The sequence below is a fragment of the Camellia sinensis genome, chromosome 1, assembly GCF_055761805.1.
Source record: "Camellia sinensis isolate YWXY chromosome 1, ASM5576180v1, whole genome shotgun sequence".
In the NCBI taxonomy this organism is placed as follows: domain Eukaryota; kingdom Viridiplantae; phylum Streptophyta; class Magnoliopsida; order Ericales; family Theaceae; genus Camellia; species Camellia sinensis.
Window position 1 is genome coordinate 177463629 of NC_138961.1, and position 22226 is coordinate 177485854.

At 32.8% G+C, this 22226-nt stretch overlaps 1 protein-coding gene and 1 long non-coding RNA gene across 2 annotated transcripts; one reads left to right on the forward strand and one right to left on the reverse strand.

Moving 5' to 3' along the window:
- Positions 1–4179: 4179 nt before the first annotated feature.
- On the forward strand, positions 4180–6437 carry LOC114296567 (uncharacterized; the record flags this gene model as incomplete). Its single annotated transcript, XM_082889483.1, has 5 exons — positions 4180–4215; positions 5424–5459; positions 5597–5666; positions 5746–5850; positions 6044–6437. Coding segments are annotated over 5 exons (507 nt in total), but the record flags the coding sequence as incomplete, so codon positions are not given.
- Positions 6438–16846: 10409 nt separating this feature from the next.
- LOC145790375 (uncharacterized) lies at positions 16847–21784 on the reverse strand. The gene is made up of 3 exons (XR_014329050.1): positions 21629–21784; positions 18594–18630; positions 16847–17147 (listed from the first exon to the last, which is right to left on the reverse strand). It is a non-coding gene; the product is annotated as an uncharacterized LOC145790375 (long non-coding RNA).
- Positions 21785–22226: the final 442 nt, after the last annotated feature.

A 22226-nucleotide genomic window follows, 5' to 3' on the forward strand; every position in this document is an offset into this window, starting at 1 on the left:
AGGAATAGGAAAAAAATGGTGGAAGTTAAAAAAGTTTTTGATAGTGGAAAGAAAGAATAAGGTATTAAAGTTAAGGTAAATTGTAGATATGGCAATTTGAAACCGGCCCGACGGGGACCCGACCCCCCGACCCCGATGGGAACGGTTTTTCCCCGAAAAATACCTCCGACAGGTCGGGGATGGTATTAAAAATTAAATTCCCGATAATTTTCGGGCCGGGAACGGTGATAGCTCCTCCAGACCCGGCCCCGCCCCGAATCTCCCCGAACCATCTTTATAGATATATACATATGCTAAGCTTTATTATATTATAGATATATACATATGCTAAGCTTTATTATATTATATATTATATATATGTGTTTAGGCTAGGCTTATCAGATCTGTCTTTCACTTTGACTTTTCACTCTCTCTCTCTCTCTCAACTCTCTCACTGAACTCTCCACTCTTTTCTCTCTCACTGAACTTTATCAAGTCTTGAGTGAACGATCCACCACACAATCACTTCGCTGCTGCGTGAGAAAAATGGAGTGAGAGGGAGCTGCGTGAGAAAAATGGAGTGAGAGGGAGAGAGGGAGAGAGAGAGAGCCGATTCTTCGCCGGAGCCGATCTCCTCCGCCGAGAGAAGAGACCCTCCTCCGCCGACTCCTTCGCCGATCTCCTCTTCACAGCGTCGATATCGATCCCTATCTCTTTCTCTGTGTTATACACACATATATATGTATATATGTATATATATATATATATATATATATATATATATATATATATATATATATATTATAGATTGAAGCTTAGATCTTGAGATCTATTCTATGATGATGATAATATGTTGTTGATCTCTTTTTTTTTTTTTGGATCTGTTGGTGTTTTTTGATCTGTTCTGTTCTTTTTTTTTTTTTTTATCTGTTGTTGATGATGATACATGATGATCTGTTGGTGTTGGTGTTGATCTCTCTGTTTTTCCATGTTGATCTTTTTTTTTTTTTTTTATCCTTCAGCTTCAAAGCAGTTTTCCAAAAAGAAAAAAAAAAAAAAAAGGTCGGGGGTTGTTCGGGGTCGGGGAAACCCGATCCCCGTTGGGGGCGGGGACAAGGGCGGATATACGTTCCCCGTAGGGGATCGGGGCCGGGGACGGGGGGATTTCCACCATCGGAGATCGGGGACGGGGAGTGTGATCCCCGGTCCCGCCCCGCCCCGTTGACATTCCTAGTAAATTGTATTACATCTTGAGTTATCAAAATGTATTTTACTTATGTTTTAACTTATCATATTTATTTTATACAAGTTATGTTTTATAAACTATTATAAATTATATAAACATTTCAGTTACGTGGTTTTATTTCTGAACCCTATTTACTTAAAAGAAAACTCATGGATATATTTGTTTTATTTTTAAAGAATCACTACTATAAAAATAGTTAAAGTCACACTTTGATAAAAAAAAAATATCTCACTTTTATTGAAGGTGCGATAAAAAAAATTAGATTGATATTTAATCACACTTAATTTGATTGAGTGTGATAATATTTATATTTTATGTCACTTTTCAATTAAGTGTGATTACATATACATTTTTTTAATCACATCTTCTAATTAAAGTGTGATTACATATACACTATTACTTTTTAATCACACTTTTTAAATAAGTGTGATTATATATTTATACTTTAATCACACATTCTAATTAAAGTGTGATTATTTATATATTTTTTAATCACACCTTCTAATTAAATTGTAATTATATATGCACTACTACTTTTTAATCACATTTTTAAATGAGTGTGATTATATATATATATTTTTTAATCACACATTTTAATTAAAATGTGATTATTTATATATATTTGTAATCACACATTCTAATTAAAGTGTGATTATGAATACACTATTACTTTTTAATCACACTTTTTAAATAAGTGTGATTATTTATATATATTTTAATCACACATTCTAATTAAAGTGTGATTATTTATACATTTTTTAATCAAACCTTCTAATTGAAGTGTGATTATATATACACTACTACTTTTTAATCACACTTTTTAAATGAGTGTGATTATATATATATTTTTTAATCACACATTCTAATTAAAGTGTGATTATTTATAGTATATATTTTTTAATCGCACATTCTAATTAAAGTGTGATTATATATACATTATTACTTTTTAATCACACTTTTTAAATAAGTGTGATTATTTATATTTTTTTAATCACACATTCTAATTAAAATGCGATTATATATACATTACTACCTTTTAAGCACACTTTTTAAATAAGTGTGATTATATATATATATATATATATATATATGTATATATTTAAAAAGGTGTGATTAAAAAGGTGTGATTGTAAATAGGTGTGATTGTATAAAATATTATTACTTTTTAATCACTTTTATATAATTTTTATTTTTCGAGTGGTTAGAAATAATTTTTTACAAATTAAATTGAAACAGCCATACATATATATATAACATGCTCAAAAGTTAAAATGATAATTATTTTTTACCCTTAAATGAAAATTATTTTTTATTTTTTATTTCTTAACCAAATTAATTTTAAATTTAAAAAAAAAAAATTCTAAAAATCAAACCATATATGGCCTAAGAATCTTTTGATAAGTCATTTCTAACGTTGGTAACTTATTTAATTATTTGTTAATTTTACAATATTTTTACCATCTAAAACCTGTTTGCTCACCATTTCATTTTCAGTTTTCAATTTATATTTACAAAAATTTTAAAAACTATCATAAAAACTTGTTTGATAATTTTTTTGGTTTATAAATGGTTGTCTCAGTTTGCAAATTTGAGGAAAAAATGTAAATTTAAAAAATAAGTTTCCGTTGGTTTTTAAACAGAAATTTAAAAATTTTACTAGCAAAAATTTTTTTCAAATAATTTTTTTTCCAATTAATTTTTTTTTGGGTAAATCACACTGACACCCCCCTGAGGTTTATATTTATTACAATTCCCCCCTCACCTTTTGGAAATTACATCTCCCTTCCTGAGATTTAAAGTTTCATTACAGATTCTCCCATTCAGCAATTTAATTTTTTTAAATATCAAATTTGCCCTCATTGGGTAAATTACATTGACACCCCTCACATTTTAGAAGTTACAATCCCCTCTCTAAGGTTTAAAGTAGCATTACCAATTGCCCCCTTGGTTTGTATTAGTTGGAAAAAAAATTAATTGAAAAAAAAAAATTTATTTGAAAAAAAAAGATTAATTGAAAAAAAAATTTGTTAGTAAAGGTTTTAAATTTCTGTTTAAAAATCAACGTAAGCTCATTTTTTGAATTTACGTTTTTTCCTCAAATTTACAAACTGAGAAAACCATTTATAAACTAAAAAAATTATCAAACAAGTTTTTATTATAGTTTTAAAAAATTTTGTAAATATAAATTGAAAACTGAAAACGAAATGGTTACCAAACAGGCTTGATGGTAAAAATGTCCTAAAATTAACAAATAATTAAATAAGTTACCAACTTTAGAAATGACTTATCAAAAGATTCTTAGGCTATGTATAATTTGATTTGTAGAATTTTTTTAAAAAAATTAAAAAATAATTTGATTAAGAAATAAAAAATAAAAAATAATTATCATTTTAATATAATTTTTATCTTTCGAGTAGTTAGAAATAAATTTTTATAAATTTAATTGAATCAGCCATGCGTATGTATATAATCCAAAAAGAAATAGGCGCCAAAATAAAATGTTGTAGCGCCAACCACCAAAAATATTTATTAAAAAAAAAGTCCTGTTGCTATTCAGCAAATAAGAGAGGGAGAAAATAAAGGGTTAGAAAGGGAGACTAGTTGGGCAACGGTGAGACTTCGACCTAGAACGGTGCTATCTCTTCAGCAGCAAGACTGGTTCGGCGCCGTCAGCGATCAACGATTCAAAAGGGAAGGGTTTTCTTATTCTCTTCTCTTTGCTTTGATCTAGGTATGTTCGGATTCCCCCCTCCCTCTCTCTCTCTCTCTCACTCTCTCTCTCATGGTTCTGCGATAGCAGAGGGGCTGGGAAGAGATAGTTGGATCGTTGGAGTGGGGGATAGGTGAGGAGATTACTGAGTTTGGTCCTGGAGGATGGTTACCAAAGGGGTTGCTGGGGAGAGGTGAGAGGAGGGGAAGGGGAAAAGGGGAATGACTTTTTGTCTTCGCAATGAGATCCAGTACGAACTCGACTCTCTCCTCCCTCTCAGGTACTCCTCTAATCACTCTAATTTTCTATTTGTTTCCCAAAAATTGCATAAAGGTCTTTTTTTGTTTTTTTGTTTGCTGAGAAAATGAAGCAAATAGTTAATGTGGGGTTCTTTTCTCTGTTTGGTTGCTGAGAATTGGAGTAATAAATATTCTATTGAATCTTGAACGTTATATGAACTGAATTTTTGTATGCAAAATTACTAATGCATGAATATTTACATTTGTCCCCTTCATTATTCAAGTTAATTTTGTATTATAATTTTATTTTATTTATTTATTTATTTTTGTTCTTTTGTGATTTTATCAAATTTTCAGAAAGATCTCAAAGTGTATCACAATAGATGAACTAATATTAATTGGCAGTTCCAGTCTTCCAACAGCTAATTACATAGACCCCACTGATGTACAAAATGGATGCTAATGGCTGAAACCCTAGGGTTAAAATCAAAAGGCTGTCAAGGCTTCTACAAGAAGCATACCAAAACCATCATTGAAGTGATTCTAGACAGTCTTAAGCTGTGTGTGTTTACTTAAAACAAAGCACTAGAACGCATTGGTGGGCATCATTCTAGTGTGCTTTTAGAAGCTTCTCATTAATGAGGTTCTTTTCGAGTGCCACGCATTATCTGGTAGTTTCATTGGGATCTATTGGACTGAAAGTTGAAATTAGGCATGTATTGTTATAGATAGAAGAGTTTTCTTGCAAAGAATAGAAAATTGGGCATGTATTGTTATAGATAGAAGAGTTTTGTTGCAAATGAAGCTCTTTGAAAGCTTGTTTCAGGCACAGTCTGAAAAATACAAAAATGAAGATTATCACAGCATTGGACAAAGGAATACAGGAGATGAGGAAAACTTTTGCATTTTTATACTAGATATCCTGACATTTTAAACATCCACATTCGAAGCTTCCACAAGAAATTTGTAGCTATGCAAGTCTTTGTGCCTCTTTATTCCCTTCTTTCTCATATCCTGCTGTACAAGTCTTTGTGTCTCTGTATTCCGTATTATAGTATCAAATTATTCAATTTGAGAGTTTTCAATATAGTTACCTTTCATCAGGATTGGTGCGAGTTACTATTTTTATGCTAATCTAAACTTCTAAGTTTGCTACAATATATTTGTCTAAATCTGATGCTTTAGGCTATAATCAGTTGAGGAATCACATAATTAGAATGTTTATTATGTGTTGTGTTTGTTATTGCAGCTGGTCCCAACTCTTGCAAAATTTGCTCTTCTAAATGTAAGGACACGTATCCCTTGAAATATTTTTGAACTTTATGCTTAGCCTCGTGACCATGCACGTGTATATGGTTCTTTGATTTTTGCAAAACTTAGTTGGTACTTATCATTTTTTTATGCTGAAATTCTGTGATGCAGATCAAGTGGATATGCCCAACTGCTCCTACTTGCCCAGTGGCTATACTTGGTGGATTCCCTCGCACTGCATGTAAGATTAAAGCTTAGATTTCTTCCAATGCTGAGATACTGATACAATTATCTAAAGTGCTTTTGTGGTTTCGTATTAGGGTTTGACGTTAGAGAACTTTCAGAAGATAGTCCTGATGATTTCGAAGGTTTAGACGCTTCGGTAGCGCATATTGCAAACTTGTTGTCAACAGAGCCTGCTGATAGTAAGTTTCTGCCTTGTTACTTCATTGATTATAGGCCACTAAATTACTTAATTTCCATGTGTTTAGTTAGTAGTTCATTTATCTATTGTGATAAAAAGTTTCATTAACTATCATGAATAAATTATCACTGTGTTGTTTAGGAATTCTATACTTTTTCATTTAATTATTTATTTTTGTATTAACTCATTTACAGTTAAACTTGGTATCGGGGATTTTAGTATGGGTGTTGCAACTGCCCTCTACTCTGCAACTTGTTTTGCCCAGGGAAAATATGGAAATGAGATCGATTACCCTGTTAACTTGAGGGCTATTGTTGGTCTAAGTGGTTGGCTTCCTGGTTCAAGGTATGAATACAATATCTTCCTTCTCATTTCCTCTTTGTTCCTCTGTTATATGTACTGTTTTCCCATGTTGAAAATAACCAATTTACCAAATAAAATAAGATTCGTATGAGATGATTCTGAGATATCTCATTTGATAGCTCCCTCTGGCCATATTTGGAATTGTCTTCAAACTAATATTATATTGAGTTCCAAGGTGACCAAAATAGCTAATAAGTTTTGTACAGTGTCATCTCAAGTAGGACTCACTCATTGTTGATTCATAAATCTTTTCGCAAGTAAAGATGTAATGTGTGCACCTTATAGTGCTCTTCAAAATATTACCATGCTTATTAGTTAACAGCAAGTTTATGCAAGACATTGAGGAACAAGATAGAAGTATCACAGGAGGCTGCAAGGCGTGTTGCATCTTTGCCCATTTTGCTTTGTCACGGAATCTATATGTACATTGCATTTTGGACTCCCTTTTTTTTTTAAAAAAAAAAGTTTTCTTGGGAATGATAAAGTTCTTTTCTCACATGTTGTTCGACTTCATGCATATAGCTTCAAACTAGTGCGAACTAGCAAACTGTTGCTCTTAAAATTTGAGTCTTCAATTTGCTATTTTTTTGGTATTTGGGACATCTACTGTAATTACCAGCTTGTTGTTCCTATTCACTGATAATTCATAGTTGGTAGAATTATATACATGAAAATTTTATTTCCGAGGATCCTTCTCAACCTCTCATTGGAAACCTACATAAGCATTAAAATTCCTTTAAAAACGCTCCGGTTGATTTAGTTTTGGAATTATGATTCAAGTGTAAAGTTACAATTTAACTGTGAAATTGTGAGTTGAGTTTTTAAAAGAGAATATTTGTTTTGTTATGAGTTTTGAAAACTCATAACCAAACACATAACTCGAAATTCCATACTATTTTTAAAACTCCACACTCAAATTGTAACCAAACACATAACAAAAAAAATTAAAATATTTAAAAATATATTTATAAATAAAATAAAATATTTATAAAAAATTATATAGTTAAATAAAAAATAATTTTTGTAAAATTTTTAATATTTAAAAAATATTTTTTAAAAAATACAGCACACAAATGTATGAAATATAGTGCATATTAAAATAATAAATAAATATTTAAAATATAAAATATTTACCCTAAAAAAATAAAATTAAGAAAATTTTTATATGGTAATACAAACATTTTATACTAGTTATAATCAAATTCGTTATTTATTTCTATTGATGCAGGGGATGAAGAGTCAGTGTGATGAGAAAATGTTCAATTTTGTCTTCTGTAAGACAAGAACAATCTTTACAAAAATAGTAATTTTTTTCATATGCTTCTAGCGGTTTCTAAATTAATTTGTTTTTTTTTTTTTTCAGGTCAGAAATTTCTTGGAGAGATGCAAAATATGGTCAAAGAATTCAATAACTTAGTTTTTTCAAGTTTTTTTTTTTTTTTTTTTTTTAATATATGTAATCACAATTAAAAACTTTTTATTAATTTCTTTGTATATACTTTTGAACATTTAACTTTCATTTATGAAATATATGGCGTTATTTCATTCAATATATGGTTGTGATTCAAAATATAGTATATAGTGTGTATTATATTGTTTAAATGCGCGTACAAAAATAATATTGATTATTCTTCAAATATGTCGAATTCTTTTTTTTTTATCACAGGTTTTATTAGTTATTAATCACACTTAAAAGGTGTGATCTAAATGTTTTTAATCACATTTAAAAGGTGTGATCTAAATGTTTTTAATCACACTTAAAAGATGTGATCTAAATATTATTAATCACACTTAAAAGGTGTGATCTAAATATTTTTAATCACACTTAAAAGATGTGTTGAAAGCATTTTTTAATGACACTTAAAAAGTGTGATTAAAAATAACCCCTTTTAATCACACTCTCAAAGACCACACTTTAATAAAACTTAAAAAGTGTGATTAAAAAACATACATCACACAAAAAAATGTGTTCTTTATGTGTATTTGTAGTAGTGAATATTTGGTTATGACTTTATATACAATTATGTTTTGTAAGTACTACCACGGGAGTCTTATGCCTTGGGGGACTTAAATAACCATTGGCCTCTGTTTGTGATCATTTGTTTGTCATGGATCCATTTACCTCTGTTCTGTGCGGACCAAAGTGTTGTGAGGAACTAAGTGCTACACTATTGTGGGAGCCACCTCTAGAATCTATACGAGCCACCTCTTGAATCCGTACCTCTGTTCTGACTGTCACTTCAGTGACCTCTGTTCTGTTCAGTACCGTGGCTATGGTCATTTACTTACATAATTTCTGTATTTCAACTTTTGCCACTTAAATGATTTGTTTACATAATCTCAGTTTTGCTACTTAAAGGATTATTTGTTCCGACTAAGTTATGTAAATGTTTTGGCCTAACTAACTATCCATAGTTGTTTCGTGTCCCTTATACTCTTGGTATAATATTTCTCACTCTGCCATGTACTTATAGCTGTTTACCAATTTTCAGGAAATATGCAATTGAGAAATAGCTTTTGGAAAGTCTTAGATACGGGGCTGCGGAATAGACACACACAACACTTTTATGACATTTTTATATGTAAATATCGACCTTTTTGGTTAATAAATTTTGTAATAAAAATAGAAACTCCGATAATTATTTTGGTACCCTTATTTAAATATTACTTCCGCTCGCGTTATTTGATTTGTTTAAGAATTGGCCGGAGGTAACCTCAGTTACTAGCCATCACGATGCTTAACCCTTGGGTACGGGGAGCAGGTCGTGACAAGTCCCATGGAGGGAGGTGGGATAGAAACCATGAGATTGGTATCCCATGAAATTATTTTGTGAAATGTCCATTTTACCCTCTAAGCTATTACTTAGCAAACAATTAGAAAAAGATAAAATAGTCTTTTGAACATTTATAAATTATTTTTTTAGTGTTCTTAATTTAAAATTATATATTAAATAAAAAATTTTAATTAAAAATTATAAATTTAATTTAATTAAAAATAATAAATTATAAATTATGGCCTTATAAATTAAATTTTTTTAGTGTTGTTAAAAAATTAAATTTACATATTAAATTAAATTATTTTTTTAGTGTTGTTGATTTAAAATTATATATTAAACAAAAAATATAAATTATAAATTAAATTTATTTAAAAACAATAAATTATAAATTATGGCCTTATAAATTAAATTTTTTTAGTGTTGTTGAAAATTTAATTTCTATATTAAATAAAATTATTTTTTATTGTCGTTAATTTAAAATTATATATTAAATAAAAAATATAAATTATAAATTATAATTAAATTAAAATCATTAAAATATAGTGCAAAAAATAAAATAAAACAAATTTTTATTTAATTTATCTAAAAATAATTAAAATATTAAAGCTATGTTTAATATTGCTATTACTTAGTAAATAATTGAAAATGATAAAATAGTCATTTGAGTATTTATCCTTCTCCATAATATCTCAAACAAACATTGGATAACTAAAAATAGTCCAATCCAGACATCTAATCCCATGACTAAACAAATATAAGATACAAATTTAGTCCAACCAAATAGTTTCGGGACAATGTATCCCAAGATTAATAGTCCGATGAATTACAATCCCCCCTTATCCAGTCCTTCCAAACAAACGCACCCCATGTGTATACATATATTTGTAATGTAGATAACATAATACACACTATTGTGTGTCTGGAAATTACTTTTTAGGGCTGTTTTTTAGTTTTTAATGAATTGTTTATTTTTATTTTTTTTAAAAAAATTTCACTTTAAGTTTCTACCTAACGAGACGGAACAAAATAATAATAATAAATATAATGAAAAAAGGTTCACAAAGATTTTAAAAAAAATTGGTTCTTTTGACTCATTTTTTTTTTCAATCTTTGGTAAACTTTTTCGAACCTTTTAGATCTTTCTACACTAGATGAATCCATAAAAAAATTATTACAGAAAAAGAAAGAAAAAAAAAACATTTAGGTTCATTTCAAACTCTCCCTTAATTGTATGTTTTGTATATACTAATATATATATATATATATATATACACCATTGTCCATTGAAGTCCATCATCATACTTGCCAAGTGAATTTACTTATTTCTCTTTTTAAGGACGAAATTCGAAACTTAGATCTTCAATCACTACAAGAAAAATCACTTTTGGCGACTAAATTTGAAAATCATACATTTACCGACTAATAATTTAGTCGCCAATACTCAATCAAACGCCGACTAAACCGTTTAGTCGCCAAAATAAAGACTTTTGGCGACTAACTTTTTAGTCGCCGAAGGTGTTTCGTCAAAAAAAAAAAATCCCATTTTCTTGCTGTTTCTGAGTTTCGAACCGCAACTGTCTAACATTCCAAACCTTTAACAACACACTCCCTCCACTATGCCACTACACATCACATGAATATATATGAAATATATATTATTTATATAGTATATTGTCCGATATTAATACAAAACAATATTTATAAATATAATTATTTTTATTCAAATATAATTTATGTAAAAAATAAATGATTTATTAAAAAAAATTTAGGCCACTTTTGGCGACTAAAATCAATTTTTAGTCGCCAATGCTATAATTATCGGCTACTAATTATTTTTTGTCGCTAAAAAATTAAGTTCCGTTTAAAAATAAAGCAGTTTTGGCGACTAAATCTGTTTTTAGTCGCCAAAAATGTCATCTTTTGGCTACTAAGCCTGTTTTAGTCGGCAATTGTCAGTTTTTAGCTACTAATTTTTTTTTGTAGCCAAAAACCTGCACATTCAGCGACTAACCTGGTTTTTGGTCGCCAAAACCATCACTTTTGGCTACTAAATTATTTTAGTCGCCAAAAACCGTGACTTTTGGCTACTAAAAAATCTTTTGTCGCTAAAACCCCTATATTTGGCAACTAAACTACCTTTTAGTCGCCAATGCTATAATATTTGGCGACTAAACTCTTTTAGTCGGCAAAAGTGATCAATTTTAGCGACTAATTCAATTTTAGTCGCCAATTGGACTACTTTCAGCGACGAAAACTGCAATTTTAGTCGCGAAAAGTGATTTTTGTTGTAGTGAATCTAGCAAAGAAAGCCCCTACTCCTTCGATGTTATGATATTAATGCATTTGCCATTTTATTTTATTTTTACTTATTTGAATTGCACACACACCAACACTTACATATTATGATATTATTACATTTGTCATTTTTTGTTTACCTACTTAAATTACACACATGCAAGTATATATGTTTAGGGCTATGGTGTAATATATATATATATATATATAAGTTATAATTTACATTAATGTTGATTATGATATTATTGTAACAAATCAAAGTTGGTTATGTCCAACTATAGTTCTTGACTACGTTCTAAAGTAGGGGTGGTCGTGGATTGGTTTTGGACGGTTTGGTTTGTAGTTCGAACCAGCCTGCATGTCTGCAATTTAAAAAAAATTGAACCTACAACCGCCTGCAGTGCGGGTTACAATTTATATGAATAGGGTTCGCGCATATGCGGGCGATTTGCTGATTGAATTTTTCTTTTAAAAAATAAAACTTGGGTCTATTTTTCCCCATTACTTTAAAACATTAATAATTAATGAATTAAAACTTATAAAATTAAAAATACAACAAAATACATTCTTGACACATGCAAAACATTCAAAATCTTAAATTTTTAAATCAAATTATAAAATTACATAAGCACATCATTCAAACTCAATGTTGATCAGGCTAACTGGCCTGAATACTACAATCAACAACAGCAATGGCAAAATACTACGTTCAACTTTATATGATTCTATTGTAGAGTATAATGACTCGATATGAAGTAAAACCTTCAATAACTTAAAATCAAGTCTTATTCACACAGTAGGCTCTTGGCTATTCACCCTCATCATCACTACTAAGAATAACATTACTTTGACAGATAAAAGATTTTTCTAGTATTTGCTTCTCAGAAGCCAAAATGGCTATAGGACCTTCCTTCAAAATAGTTTGCTCATAAGACAAACTGTGTGGAAGCTCACCGATCCAAGTTATTGTTATTATTTTTTTAAATGTTTAGTGCAAGCGGGTGATTGTGGGTACGGGTGAAACCCGCAACCCGCAATGAAAAAATAATCTAAACCGCATCTTACCCTACTCTATACTCGAAATCACCCATTTGTATACCGTTCGAATCGGGTTGGGTGGTTTCTACGAATTGAATAATTCTATGCCTAGCCTTATTCGAAAGTGGTATTGATTATGAATTATTATAACAATTTTAACTATTATTAAAATGAATTTCAATTATGTCCTAAAATAGAGTTATAACTTGATGTGATTACAATTAATAATTTAAATTATTTTTTTCCTTAAATACGATGATTAAAAGTGAAAGTGCAAATGATATGCACATTTTTTTAGAATTATATAATATATTTTACAATAATGCACATTAGTTTCAAGGTCCCACTCTCATGTTTCCTTATTTTTGTTGGAGATTTCCTAAAAGTTTCAAAACTTTAATTATTTATTATTATATTATATTTATTTCTTTCTTTCTTTTAATAGTCTTATTTATTTAAATTTTAAATATGTGTTTGGTTTCAAAAGCAATAGATGTGTCTGTTCCTACCAGACACCATAGAGCCTTTTTTATACAGGATTCTAACATTGGAAAAAATATACAACGTTCTCTCTCTCTCTCTCTCTCTCTCTCTCTCTCTCTCTCTCTCTCTCTCTCTCTCTCTCCTCTTTATTGTATTTTTATATTCCATATTTATGGGCAATCGATACATTCTTGGCAAATTCTTCTGGTGCAACTGTGCATTGTGTCAGATCCTATAAAGTTTTGGATTGTATCTTGGAGTTATTTGTGATCATTAAAACCAACGCGGAGAGAGCACATAACGACTTTAAGACAACGTCTTTGACATGCCCTCATAATCACACAAGCTATTTTCAGAACCTTTTTCTTCATCTTCTTCTTATTCTGTTATATATATATATAGTTTTATTAAATTGTCAAAACTTATTTTCAAAATCTGTTTTGTTTTAAATTTTTATTCAATAAAATTGATTTAAAATAATTATTGTTCAATCCTCCCTAACAATTTTATGGAAATATTTTCATGACCTTTTTTTCTTTTTTCATTTTTTGAGAAAGCATAAACAATTCGTATATAAAGCTGCAATAACTTTCCTTAAAAGAAGAAAAAGAAGAAGCTGCAAATACAAAACAAAATTTGTTGCATCATTGGTAGTAATGTATTGATAACACATTAATTGTGTTCACATTTAATATTCAAATTTGATTATATATATGTGTGTGTGTGTATTGTGGGGAAGTATTTTGTGAATGACAACACGTGACTAAGGTGATACCGAAGTATTAGCCGAGGTGCCACGTGACCTAGTCACGCTTGTTGAGATGATCTTGGTTAGGCCAAGGTTATTTGCGGAGATATCGGAATCCGAGATAAGTGGATAAATGATAAGAGTCGTAGGACAGAGGATGATCTCATTTTGGATAAAGATAAGGTTCAAGAAGAGTTTATCTCTATCTAGATGAGGGTCCAGGATGAGCATTGAGCCTGAGTCCATTCAAGCAAGGCTTCTAAAGGGATCAGGTCACTGCCAGTTATAAAAGCAAGGCACCCTCGTGGATCTGAGGTAAGTTCTTTGTTATGAGTTTAAGCACAATTTGCTATTTTTTAAAGATATTGATTATTGACTTGATCGTCGGAGTGCTCCCACGTGGACAAACAACTGCTGGATTCTCATCTTCTTGTGTAGGTTATCGAGGCTTAATCTATTCTGCCGGTGCTCTCCAGCTGAGTTCCCCTTTTGGTTGTGTGGTCAGAAATCTACATCCACAATTTGGCACCGTTTGTGGGAACTTAAGGAGAATAGATGGCCAACAACGGGCAAAAAGAAAATATTGGGGATGACATCCACAGTAAGTGTGGTGAGCATGCAGATCCCAACGTCGAAAAAGAAAACCGCAATGAAGTAGCATAAGATCTGAATCTTTAGGAGAAGGACGTTGGCAAAGAAGGTAACGCCCCGAAGATAGCTGCCCGAGATGAGTATTAGAATGAAAGCGACCTCCAGGTATAGAAGGATAGATGCCTGAGAAGTGACGGTGAAATGAAAGCGATGCCGAACAAGTTAGCAAACCTACAGTCGGTTGTCAACTTCATGATGCAAAACAATGTGATGCAATCACTGTTCCTGTTTCAGGATACGCTGGTACCAATGGCCAAGACTGATGCCTAGAAAGAGGAGCAAAAAACAATCCCAGTAATCCCGCGCATGGAAAGAAAAAAGAGCACTCACATTGGCTTTCACTAGATGTCGGGCGATCAAAGTTTGTAAGAGACGAGTCGTAGAAAACGCCGCAAACAAAGGGGACCTATGTCAAGAACCTCGACATATCCAAGGAAAAGGCCTTTGCTTTGATATAGTGAATGAAGAAAAGTCTAAAATGATGCACAATGACACCGGCAGCAGCATGCCAAAAGGCTGAAATCTGTCGATAGTCGAGCTCCGGGCCGAACAAAGAAGGATTTGAGAGGCTACCTCCAGAGGAAGTGGCACAACGCCGAGATCACATCCTCTGTCAAGCCAAGAACATCATTCTCAGTGAAACTGGATACGTTTGAGGCCCCAAAGAGGTTCCACATGCCGAGGTTCCAGATTTATGACAGTAAGTCTGATCCAAACTTTCATGTCAGTTTATATCTAAATTCAATGGCTTTGTATAGTGGGAACGAGCAGTTGCTGTGCAAAGTGTTCCCCTCATCCTTTGGGGGAATCGCATCGAATTGGTTCCACAAGTTGTCGAAAGGAACTGTGAAGAGTTTGGAAGGCCTGGCCGAGATGTTTGTGGCTTGATTTGTTACAAACAAGTTACAGCCACTAAGGGTAGACTCCCTGCTGGCTTTGAATAGTAGCGAGGGTGAAAACCCCAGGGCTTATGCCAAGAGATATTATGATGTGTTCAACCGATTTTTGACCTGCAACCAGGCGCTGGCGATTGTATCATTCAAAAACGGCCTGGATGATAAATGTCCGCTTCGGAAATTACTGGCAAAAACTCTACCAAAAAGTATGGAGGAGCTCATGGCACGGATTGAGAATTATGCCAGAGTAGAAGAGGATACGCAATGAATAAAAACACCAAAGCAAGAGAAGAGAAATGGCTCGCCGAGGTGAGGCCGAGGTAATACTAGTTTTAATAGGCAGAAAACAGGGTTGAGGGTTACACAAGCAGTCACCACTGTATTTAGGATCTCGGTCTACAAAGTTCTGGAAAGGGTTAGGAACCAACCGTATTACAAAGAGATGGAGAAGATCCTTGGAGATTTTATGGAAAGGAGCCTTGGGAAGCATTATGTTTACCATAATGAGGATGGGCACTTGACTCAAGGATGTAGGGCTCTGAAGACACACTTGGAGGATCTGGTCAGACAGGGTCACCTGAGAGACCTAGTAGATGAGGCCAAGACAAGGGAAGAGCAAGCAATGCTACCCTAGGCACCGACAGAACCACCTCTACCACCGCTACCACAGCAAGCAGATGGCCCTCGGGTGATCAATGTGATTCACTCGAAGGTCGATGAGAATGATATATGTGGAGAAACTTAGAAAGTGAGGCACCTGCAGGGACCAATGGTTTCTTTTACTAACGTAGACCTGGATATGGTGCAGCATCCACACAACAATGCCCTGGTAATAACACTAAAGATTGAAAAATGCTAGGTGAGGCGCATACTGGTTGATTAAGGCAATTCTTATGACATCATATATGTTAGAAGTTACTAGGAGCTTGGTCTTCACCTAGATGATCTAGAACAATCCAACAGCCTAATGGTTGGATTCAACGGAATGCCCACGTAGCCTCTAGGAGCCACGAATTTGGAGGTGCAGGTAGGCACCAAGAAGGTAAGCACGGAGTTTACAGTAATTGACACCCCATCCCCTTACAATGTTATCTTGCACTACAACAAAAAAAGCCTTTGGTGACAGATTGATTTTGTCTCCAAACATCAAAATTTCGTCACTAAAGTAATCTGTGACGAAAAAAATTTGTCACCACTTTTGTGGCCTATACGTCGTCACAAAAAGTACCTGGTTTCGTCACCTATTTTTCATTTTTGGCAACGAAATGTTTCGTCTCCAAATGTTGAATTTTTCGTCCTCTAAAACACTAATTTCGTCACCAAAACTAAATAATATTTTATTTTAATTGTTTTTTGCGACAAAACATTTCGTCACCAAATAATTTTAGTGATGAAAATTTTCCTCACCAATGATATGGATTAAGGTGACAAAAAAATTCGTCACTAAAATGAGCAAAAAAGAAAATTATTCAATGACAAAAAAACATTTTGTCACCAAATATTTCAATTTAGCAACGAAATATTCAACAAATGTGACGAAATTATTTGTTTCGTACTATATCATTAGTGACAAAATTATTCGTCATGTTTTTTGAAAACTAATAGCGACATTTTTTATTTCGTCACTAATAAAAATTAAAAATTTTGAAAATGGGAATACTATTTTCTTCCGAAATTTTTTCTTTTCAGTAACAATTCCCTGCGCATTTCAATAACCTGTTCAATAAAATATCCATTACAAATCAATACAAAAATCTGTTCATTTTCATAAACATCACAATCGAATTTTAGCACTATCCACAAAAATATAATATGAACTGTATGCGGATTATAAACATGTCTCCTAATATCCACAAAAAACGTCTACTAATATCTACAAAAATATAATATCAACCGTATACAAATTACCAAACACATCTCCTAATATCCAACAAAAAACATGTCTACTAATATTAACAAAAATAAAATATCAAGGGCGGATTAAACACGTCCATATTCTACCATCGGCCCTCCAAATTACCAAACACGTCCATATCAAATCTCGAATCTGCAAAAAAATGAAACACAAAAAAAAAAAAAAAGTCAGTTAGACAATTATTATCTTATCCATAACATATACAACTTAACATGCATTTTTAGACTTAGTTTTCAAACCGAGAGTCCCGTGCTAGTTCCGTAAGTTTCCACAACTCACATTGGTCCATCCCGAGGTGTTTAAGGTGTTTCCCGGACCGTCTCATGGCTGTTGCACGATTTTGGCCCCCGAAGGCCTATTTTCAAGCTTAAGTGTGAAAAAGTACATTTTTGGACTTAGTTTTCAAACCGGGAGTCCCGTGCTAATTCCGTAAGTTTCCACAACTCACATTGGTCCATCCCGAGGTGTTTGAGGTGTTTTCCTGGCCGTCTCATGGCTGTTGCACGATTTTGGCCCTCGAATGCCTATTTTCAAGCTTAAGTGTAAAAAAGTACATTTTTGGACTTAGTTTTCAAACCGGGAGTCCCGTGCTAGTTCCGTTAGTTTTCACAGCTCACATTGGTCCCTCCTGAACTGTTTGAGGTGTTCTCCAGGCCGTCTCGTGGCTGTTGCACGATTTTGGCACCCAAAGGCCTATTTTCAAGCTTAAGTGTGGAAAAGTGCACTTTTGGCCTTAGTTTTCAAACCGGGAGTCCTGTGCTAGTTCCGTAAGTTTCCACAACTCACATTGGTCCCTCCCGAGGTGTTTGAGGTGTTTCCCGGGCCGTCTCGTGGCTGTTGCACGATTTTGGCTCTCGAAGGCCTATTTTCAAACTTAAGTGTGGAAAAGTGTATTTTTGGACTTAGTTTTCAAACCGGAAGTCCCGTGCTAGTTCCGTAAGTTTCCACAACTCACATTAGTCTGTCCCGAGGTGTTTCCCGGGCCGTCTCATGGCTGTTACACAATTTTGGTACCCGAAGGCCTATTTTCAACCTTAAGCGTGGAAAAGTGCATTTTTGGACTTAATTTTCAAACCGGGAGTCCCGTGCTAGTTCCGTAAGTTTTCACAACTCACATTGGTCCTTCCCGAGGTGTTTGAGATGTTTCCCGGGCCGTCTCGTGGCTGTTGCACGATTTTGGCTCCCAAAGGCCTATTTTCAAGCTTAAGTGTGAAAAAGTGCATTTTTAGATTTAGTTTTCAAACCGGGAGTCCCGTGCTAGTTCTGTAAGTTTCCGCAACTTACATTCGTCTCTCCCAAGGTGTATGAGGTGTTCCTCAGTCCTCCTAATGACTATTACACTATTTTAGCCCACGATGGCCTATTTTCAAGCTTAAGTGTGAAAAGAGTGTCTTTTTCGACTTAGTTTTCAAACCGGAAGTCCCGTGCTACCAATTGATCTCTTTCAAGCATTTAAATTGATACTCACATCACTAATTGAACTCACAAATAAAGCTAAGCAGAGTTTACAAGAAAAACATTTGTTTCATAAGCTAAGAGAGAGGACATGCTGAATAAAAGGATAAGTGCAGTACATACCTGCACGGCTCTTTGTCTCTTGAACTTTATCAATAACCTAGAAAACTGACGAATAACAACGCATTAGGTCAATTCAAACATTTAAAAATGGATAACAATAAAATGGTGATAGCTATCAAGCAAATGCTTTCATGGGAAGCAAATACAACAGTATTGGATAGTACACCAAAATTAAAAGAGATTCTCAGATCTTGTACCAAAAAAATTACATATTCATCCAATAAGTTTCATAATTTTCCATAATATAAAACAATAGAGTATCATTGCAATTTGCATGCATCAGCCACCAGTTACAGTATCAGCTACATTATCCTATTAAATAAAATATCTAATACAAATCAATATAAAATTAAACTGTTCATTATCATAAAACAATCCAAGCAAAATACATGTTTCATAGTATCAAGAAATTAATATATAACATCCAAACTATAACATCTATTTTAGTAAAATCAAAAACTACAACACAATCAAAATAACTTGTGCATTAACCTTCTGAATATTCATCATACTTTTCATGCTTATTCATCATACTTTTCATGCCTATTACCATCAGAGTCATCTATAGAGAGAATCTTGTTCTTAGCTCTGTCACACATAAGGAAATACCCCAAAAGCAGTTCTACAAGTATCAATCCCACAACACAAACTAAAAGGATTAGTTTCACCTTTAGAAAGGCAGAGCTGCAAAGGACCTTAATTATTCCTCATCTAAAAGGCTCACACAACGTCAGGGCGAATACAAAGACATACATTATTTTCTCTTTTGAACAAGAAGGAATGGGCAGTTCATAAGGGTCAAATACATCACACAATCCAAAACAAACATAAAAAAACTAGTCCAACATTCTAATGCATGTGGGCAAAGTAATAACAGAGTACCAAGAGCATCTCCAATCCTTCACCAATTATTTCATCAAATTCAAATCATTTCATCAAACTTGTATCAAATCATTTTCACCAAATCAAGGATGAACCAAATCCTTCACCAAATTTCCAAGAGTCGCATTTTTATTCAAATTTGATGAAATTTTAAAAAGAGCAAGTATTGGAAATAAATTTTTAGAATAAGTTTGGAATTTTTCAAAAAGATTTGATGAAACAAAGAGAGTAAGGATTGGAGTGTTCACATCAAGCCCAAAAGATGCAACCACCAACTGAGAAAAGGAGCAGAAAAGAGCAATGTGTAGAACACCAAACAAAATACATTTTGATCCCAAAGAGCAATTTTCTTATTTTAAAAAATAATATCAATCTTGGTAAAATGCAGCAGTCTTATCAGTTGACAAAAAATGAGGTTGCCTACTACATCACACAACTCATCAAGTGAAAAGTGGCCCATCAAACATGCTAGAGTTACTGTCCCTGTTTTAGCTAATTCATCTGTTTCTGAATTGGACAATTCAGGCACCCTTGATTCAGCTAACCAAGGATCTCTGCCTCCTTCCTCCATCTATTCTAATTAAATCAAATGCCCTCTGCTGCCTGTCACCTTCCTGAAGCCAATATAATGACCTCCATCTATTCATTGCTATTGTTTCCATGAATTGATTAGTACTAACAAGAATACTTCCCTATTTATTTGTTGGCATCACTAGTTATATTAGTGTTTACTAATATATGCATCACTAGTTAAATTTTTAGATTTTCTATTGTGTTTCACTACGCAAGGATACAAACTGAATACATAGTTATAGTTGCATTATTTTACATTTTATTTTAGAGTGTTTATGTACTTGTGTAATTGATGTATGTGTCATGTATCATATCCACAGTTTGTGTTGCTGTCTCTGTATGTATGCTACTTAGACCACAAGAAATGCACAGAATCAAAAGCAAAGGAAAATTTGGACTTAAATTTAAAAAAGTGAGCTATATTGATCCTTGTAATCTAGTGAACCACTTGCAATAATAATAACCTTTGTCTAGAATATTACTCGCAACGCTATTACAAAGAATAGGTGTGACTTTTTTTATCATTATGATCATTGAGAGCTATTTGTCATCTTGTTCATCTAAAGATGTTGAGATATAAATTGGGGTTTCCTACTTAGATAATTTTCTGTAAAATTGTGCCAGTCAATAAATATGTCAAATCATATGTCCCTCTTGCCAATACAATTGTGTTAATCAGACATTCAAACCAATCTTTCTACATATCATTTGCTGCAAAATTTCATACTGTTCCCAAAAACATTGGACAAAGCAGATGAAGATATGCATTTTTTTAAGGCAAAAGATAAACCCTCTTACACGAACATATTCCCCCCCCTCCCCCCCGCGATAGGCATATTTAACTTGGAAGATGTAAAAAGTGTTAATAGAACCAAGAGTTGCACATTTAGTTTATGCTGATCCAAATCCCCTTTCTTACAATCAATGAAGAAGAGAAATTAGTTTGTCATGGAAAAAACATTTGCAGCATAAAATAGGAACAACAAAGTGACTCAACACTATAGATTAGGGCTGCGAATGAACCGAGTTCATGGCAAGCTTGAGCTCAATTTGGCTATGGGCCTGTTCAAGTTTGTTTATCCATAAATAAACAGAGCATGTGCCTAGTTCAAGACTTGTTTGGTTTAACAGCTTGGCCAGGACTTTTGTGCTACCTTTATATAATAGAACATATTATATCTTACTCCGTAAAAAAATAAAGAAATCAGGTCAGACATTAGAGGATGATGCATACACCATCACAATCACTACACCACCTAATCACTCAATGCATATAAGCATAAAGTTCAAAAGGTACTATTTTCTGGTGTCTTCTTCAATCATATGTTCTATTATATACAGCTAGCACAAAAGTTAAAGGATACACACCATCAATCACTTCACCACCTGATCACTCAGCAAGCAAATAGGCATAAGTTCACAGGGTCTTCAGAAAATGCAAATGAGGGGTTAGAATTGGTTTCACACTTTCAATTTGATCTCAAAAGTTGTATGAGATCAATGTCACTGCTAAATTGGCTGTTAATTAAAAATAAAATATAAAAAATTCTTTCAAACAGAAAAAAGGACCTAATATATACCTCAATGTTGGAAACTCAGTGTCTGCAGAAGACTCAGCCGCTTCTTGCCCAAATTCTGGTGCCCGAATATTTTGTGGATATGATGTTAGAGGCTGTGTTTGCGGGGGTGTAAATATAGGAGCAGACCATTCAGTTCTCTGGGGGAATACTGCCCCAACACGCTGAAATGAATAAAATATTTGCCTCAGAGAATATAAAAAACAAAATCTGGTGGTTAAATAGCCCCTATTTATAAACAACAAAATGAAAAGTCACACCTAGCAAATAATACATAAATATATGGAAGTATGAAATTTCTTACTGAAATGTATACTACCCAGACAGTAATACCATTTGACCAAATCAATGGCAGAACTTTTCAACAACAAATTGTTAGCATGTGCAATACACAAACACCTAAACGAAGTAGGTGTAAAAGCTTTCTAGAGACAAAAGTAGAATTCAAAAGCAATTAAAATTTGACTGTTAAAAGAAACCTTTCAGAAATGTGCATAACACCATAAGGGGAAAGCAGAGTGAAAACATGCCAATCTAAAAAAATATTTATATAACTGAAACGAAAACATAGTCAGTTTGGAACTTACTGTCAGGGCAAGAA